This window comes from Rhinopithecus bieti, unplaced genomic scaffold (genome assembly GCF_001698545.2).
Source record: "Rhinopithecus bieti isolate Rb0 unplaced genomic scaffold, ASM169854v2 scaffold_30918, whole genome shotgun sequence".
In the NCBI taxonomy this organism is placed as follows: domain Eukaryota; kingdom Metazoa; phylum Chordata; class Mammalia; order Primates; family Cercopithecidae; genus Rhinopithecus; species Rhinopithecus bieti.
This window is the reverse complement of record NW_016813589.1, coordinates 1,646,483-1,652,482: the sequence shown is the minus strand read 5'-3', so window position 1 is coordinate 1,652,482 and position 6,000 is coordinate 1,646,483. Positions and strand designations below refer to the sequence as shown.

At 37.5% G+C, this 6,000-nt stretch overlaps 1 protein-coding gene and 1 long non-coding RNA gene across 6 annotated transcripts in view; one reads left to right on the top strand and one right to left on the bottom strand.

Moving 5' to 3' along the window:
• Window positions 1-6,000, bottom strand: part of IQGAP2 (IQ motif containing GTPase activating protein 2) — a 317,888-nt gene that overhangs the window by 98,749 nt on the left and 213,139 nt on the right. For 4 of the 5 annotated variants that reach the window (XM_017848709.1, XM_017848712.1, XM_017848710.1 and 1 more), the window contains exon 12: window positions 3,716-3,840. In XM_017848709.1, coding sequence (XP_017704198.1) covers window positions 3,716-3,840 — 125 coding nt within the window. Of the gene's footprint in view, window positions 1-873; window positions 963-3,715; window positions 3,841-6,000 lie in introns of those variants that run through there. The other variant, XM_017848713.1, reaches the window with a different exon arrangement.
• Window positions 1,085-3,426, top strand: LOC108513075 (uncharacterized). Its single transcript, XR_001880785.1, has 2 exons — window positions 1,085-1,193; window positions 1,955-3,426. It is a non-coding gene; the product is annotated as an uncharacterized LOC108513075 (long non-coding RNA).

Here is a 6,000-nt window from a genome sequence, read left to right as displayed (position 1 = left end):
TATATGTATATATATATAGAGAGAGAGAGAGAGAGAGAGACTGACTATAGGGTTCACAAATGAAAAGCACAGAAGTCAAACTATGAAACCCGAAAAGTTTTTGCAATTCTAACGAAACGGATCTATCTAGAGGTTAGAGGTTACTTCCCAACATGTTATTACTAAAAAATAAACTATTATCCATTCATAAAAAATATGCATTTAGATAGACACACACACACATATAACGCATATACACACACTGCCAAGGGGCTTTAGCTTCCTAGATTAGTACTGACGGACAAGGACTGTTAAAGAAACTAGATATTAATGAACAATAAGCTTAGAATATTAGCATTTTTAAGGTCAAACTTCACATTTCTCATTTTTTCCATTAGATTTCATCTAAAATGATCACCAGTCACTTCACAAATGTGACATGCCATGAAATAGAATGAGTACTTCTCATTTTTAAAAAACAGTATCTCTAGCTTGACATTCAAGTAAAGGTAAAATATTTAGCTAAATATTTCTTGAATAGACGAGCCCATAACCACCACTTTGTTAAGAATGAAAAGATTTACCTGTAAGAAGAATAAAAGCATCAAAACTCCTAGAAATCATTCCAGACTATAATACTTAAATATGTTTGAAGAAAAAGCAAAAGTATTTCTCTAATGTGCAAGTTATACTATCTGTAAATATTGAGAGAACTCTGGAAAGTCTAGGTATTATCTACATACAAGGTACTCTCGTTTTACCCTGTAGAATTTATAAACTGGAGCGCATGGAATATTTAGTGCCATTCTCTGGTCACCCCCCTTGGGTAAACTGTTCTAAATACCTTAAAACACCCCATCCAAAAATGGTCTTAACAGAACCAAGGCCGATCACCTGGAAATGAGTGCATTTCAGCTGACTTGATTGAAATCACCTGCTAAAGTTGTTGTCTGCTGCGTTTCTAAGAATACAAGCTGCTGAGGTCATAGTGAATGATATCATAGGAGCTGAAAGATTACCCAGAAGCCCTCTGGGAACATGTGCATCACTTCCTCTGTTTATAAATAAAAGAGAAATCCTATTTGAACAAAGATTGCTGAGCTTTACTCAGCCCATGGTCCACTTCTTTATATCAACACGTGTTATGATAACATTCTAGTCTACAAGAGAGTGGGCGTTCTTTTAGAGTTCATGTATTTGAGGCAGCAGATGAGGTAACCTAGGCAGAATTGTACCTAACAAATTTAAAGAGCAAAAACTCAAAGAAGAAAACTTCCTGATGTAGGCTATATGGTTAAAATAATGCTCCTTGATGGTTCTACTGGGAAAAGCAAACTTTTCGGTAAGAAATCAACAGAGCCTGAGGAAATGCATTCAGCAGCTAGCTTCTCCATTAAATTCACCTTCTATATTTCTCATTTTCCATTAGCTGCTTACCTCCATTACAACTCAGATATGGAATTAGATCTCAGAGCATGTGGCAAGAATAAGGTGGGGAGGCAAAAGTAATGCACCTTCAAAACGTCCATGAAAAATTCTCAGCTCTTCAAATGACTTAATTACTACACTGATCAATTCCTGCCTGGTTACAATGGTGTATTTTAGAAATTTTAGATTTTTGAGCAATTGACTAAACATGATACCAAACTCAATACTTCAGGAACTAATTTGACAAAAGAAAAAATAAAACCAAAACACAGATAAATTAAATACTCTGTATTAAAGTTCCTAAATTCCAGAAAGGAAATATTAATGTCTGAAATACCTTTTCTGGTTATGGCATATGTCCTTTATGACAAGATATTTAACAGAAGTGTTATAGTGGCTGTGTGAAATGTCCTAGGGAGAATAACTTAGTAGTGCTGTTACCTTGATAGATAAAAGCCACAGCAATCAAATGAGATTTTTGCTTAAAAATAATATCTATTTACAATTCTCTAAATTATGCAAATGTTACTTGTTTTTTTTCCCCCAGTAATCAAATAAAGCAAAGGCTCTATTTGATAGTCAAGAACAAAATGGCATTTTCCCCTTTTAATCAATGTCAACTCCACAGTCTTTCAGCATTGAGAACTAACATACCTTCATTTGTATAAGCAGCACATACAGAAATAACCAAAGCAGAACTGAAGCATGGGTATTGCCAAGAATTGAGGAAAAAGTTAGAAAGCAAAGATGGGACGTGAGTCTTTGTTTTGCCTACCAAAAGAAAGGAGTCCTACTTCTTGGGTGGCAGTTGCCATAGCAACCAAACCACTGCTGAAGGAGATTGAGAGGAGTAAGACAGTGGTTGTGGAGAAGGGCAGAAGGCTGGGGGACTGAGCTCTGTAGCAGGACACTAGGAGTAGTAGTGGTCCCCCAACCCCCGCCTGATGTTGAACATCTGCTCAAATTACAGCTTGCGTCTTGACTAATGTCTGGCAAGAACCATAAACTCCCAAGCCAAGTGTCAGAAAAGAGCTAAGTGGGCTGTGAGCAAGCTGTCTGATTGCAGAGATTTTAAATGCTTCACTGAAAGGAAATGCAGAGGCAACAGGAAGCTGTGCCATCCCAAAAGAAATTTAGATTTGTACACAACTTGAAAAGGACAAAATGGAAGTGTCCAGGGATCAGTGTAACAGTGGTACATCCGTGGTACCTTATACAGGGTAGCACACCTGGATTGTGTTTTACAGTAGGGGCTTAAAGTGAGAATATGTTTAAAAAACAAGAACCAAAACTGGCCTTGACTTTTGGCCCAGTGCTCACAGGAAATAGCAAAGAAAAAGAAGAAAACTTTGCAAATGCAATTAATTAACAAAGTCATATGTTTTATTTCAAGAGTGATCTTAGTATTCCTAAGTGAAATACAGCATTAGAAGACCAGACCTAAGACCTTACCCAAACACACTAGAATAAAACTTAGTAAGAGGTGAGAGAAGTATCTGCCCACTCTATTCTCAAGCTTGGGGCAAATGAGTTAGAAAAGTCAAAGCTGGAAGGTGGAGGAGAGATCAATGATTTTAGCAACACTCATCCACTGTTGTTGACAAGTGAAATGCTCATAAGTCACAGAAGATCGTGTTGCTTTGTTTTCATGGTGGAAAACACAGCTCGAAGCTTGAATTTGGCAATGCATACTAAAGAAAAGCAGTGAATGTATGGCCTGCAGAAGCTACATAGCTCCTCATTCTTCACTCTATTTTCATAAGCAAGATGCAAATGATAAAGCAGCAAGCTGACATTCAAGAAAGCATGTTTCAGGGCATATCTTCTCAAGGTTGGTGTGCTTTCACGCTGGCAGCTTATAATTTCTAGAAACACAGCAAATCACCATGATTTGTGATCATTAAGCAACAGTTAGATTATGTTCCAATTTCTCCATTTGTGGGGCAGAAAAATCGTGTCATATTTCAGAAAAAAAAAATGCCCAAATAAAAGATCAAAATAAAATTGGGTGCTTAAAAATATGAGTTATTTAGCTGTCTCTGAAGTACAAATAACCAGAATATATCAGGCCTTTTACCTGTGTATTTTATTCTATTATGAATTCTTGTATAGGCTTTGTAATGTTTATAATATATTGGTACAGTGGTATAGGCATAAAATCTACATATAAATAAAGGTATGCATATTAGCGGAGTGTGCTCTCACAAAGTTCCTTGAGTAAAAACTTAAAGCCCTGATCTAGAAAACTAAGTTGTCCAGATACCTTCTTCTCTCACTATGCTAGAGAAGGCAAGTGTCTTATACTTACGGTCATTTTCTTCTTGAATTTGAGCATTAACCATATCAATACAATTCTGAATTTCATTCCAGCTTAAGTTATCTTGTCCTTGGGATAAAACTTCTAGTTTAACAGAGAGTAGTGTGTTTGCATAACTGTGGAAGAGAAAATAATCATGATGTTAATCAGAGACATTCATTCTTTGTTTATGTTATGTTTCTCAACTATGACACATGGTCAAACATAGTTGTCATNTGTCTTGTGTAGATCTGTCAACATACACCAAGCTTACTTGTACTAATGGTGTTTTCTTAAAGTATTTTTATGAACAAATTCTGTTTAATGAAAGCTCTTCAAAATCGAAACTTGTACCTAACTCAAGCAAAACTGGAAGCTTTCATGTCTGCGAAATTACTTTTCCCTGGTTACTAATTTTCCTCCCCTTTGTATGTCTTGGTTCTTCTCAGTCTTCAGATGATTGTTACAGGACCAAATTCAGAGTTACCATGGGTCTCAATCTTTCTATCATCAAGGGTTCTTTTCATTATTTCTCTTGTTCCTTCCAAAATCTAAGTTTTAAAAGACCTTTTCTACTACAACCCTAATATAGAGTCACCTTGAGGCCTAACATGCCACTGAGGAATCAGATAACATGCAAATGCAGTTCCAGAAACCTTGCTGAGTAACACAATCTTTACTGTATGCTGTCCTGAAGAGGTGGCACATGAGTTAAACCAGTATATACTGAAATTCCTTTTCACCTGCCCTTTTCTCCAAAGGTTCCTAGCCAATACTCAAGAATCTCTCTTAGGCCTGGCATGGTGGCTCACACCTGTAATCCCAGCAATTTGGCAGGCTGAGAGGATCGCTTGAGCCCAGGAGTTCAAGACCAGCTTGGGCAATACAGGGAGACCCTGTCTCCATAAAAAAATACAATTAAAATTAAAAATGGTCCTCTCACCCATCATTTACGACCAATGACCCTTCTCACTGTGCATAGCCCTCTGGAAGACACAGTTTAGTCAATCACTCCAATTACTTCTTTTCTGTCTGGGGAAATTTCAGGGAAAAACTTACTCATACTGACATATTAAGAAACTTTTACTTTTCAATTATCAATTTTCCCACTGTTCAATTTTCACAGAACCAATGTTACAACCATAGGCTAACATGAACTATTCCAGCCAAAAGTAATTAAAACTAAATAGTTTAGTGTGCTTTTCTTTCTTTCTTTTTTTTTTTTTTGAGAAGAGTCTCGCTGTGTCTCCCAGGCTGGAGTGCAGTGGCCCCATCTTGGCTCACTGCAAGCTCCGCCTCCCGGGTTCACACCATTCTCCTGCCTCAGCCTCCCAAGCATCTGGGACTACAGGCGCCCGCCACCATGCCCGGCTAACTTTTTTTGTGTTTTTAGTAGAGACAGGGTTTCACCGTGTTAGTCAGGATGATCTCGATCTCCTGACCTCGTGATCTGCCTGCCTTGGCCTCCCAAAGTGCTGGGATTACAGGTGTGAGCCACCGCGCCTGGCCTAGTGTGCTTTTATGTCTTTACACCAGGGCAATGAAGAACAATCTTCTGTGTACATAATGAGTCACTCTGTAGTTTGAATTCTGAATAGTCTCTAGGGATCTAGTAATGGCAGAGGTTAAAAGAAGAAACATCATATGAAGTCTAAAACTGTTTTCTTGGTTGTGACAAACTTTTTCAAAATTCTGCATGCTTCAAGGTGACATGCAGTGTCTTCCATAGAGAGTAGCTTGAGAGAAAAACATCATTCAAAAATAGGAAATGGTGGTAACAATTTATTGTCTGTTGCTGAATGAGGCCTTGCCAAGTGCAGATGTGAAATACACTAGCAACATATAACAATACTGACCACAATAACAAAATGGCTAAGTGTTAACTTGCACTGGTTAGTGTCCCTCACAGACGGAGACCACTCTAAAAGCGCAAAGTCCTTATGGGCATCCCACACACTTAACGTCTAAATGCTGACCCAACAGGAGTGAAATGGGAAAGTTAAAAACAAACACAGAAAGAAATACAACTACCCATCATTTTTTAAGAAATGAACAAAAACAAGCTATAAAGAGAAAAGATTTTTTAAAGTAACACCATTTGACCCAGCAATCCCATTACTGGGTATATACTCAAGGGATTATAAATTATTCTTCTATAAAGACACATGCACACGTATGTTTATTACCTGTTCACAAAGAAAGACTTGAACCAACCCAAATGCCCATCAATGATAGGACTGGATAAAGAAAATTGGAGGCTAAGCGACATAAAAATAAATAAAAAAATACACCATGGA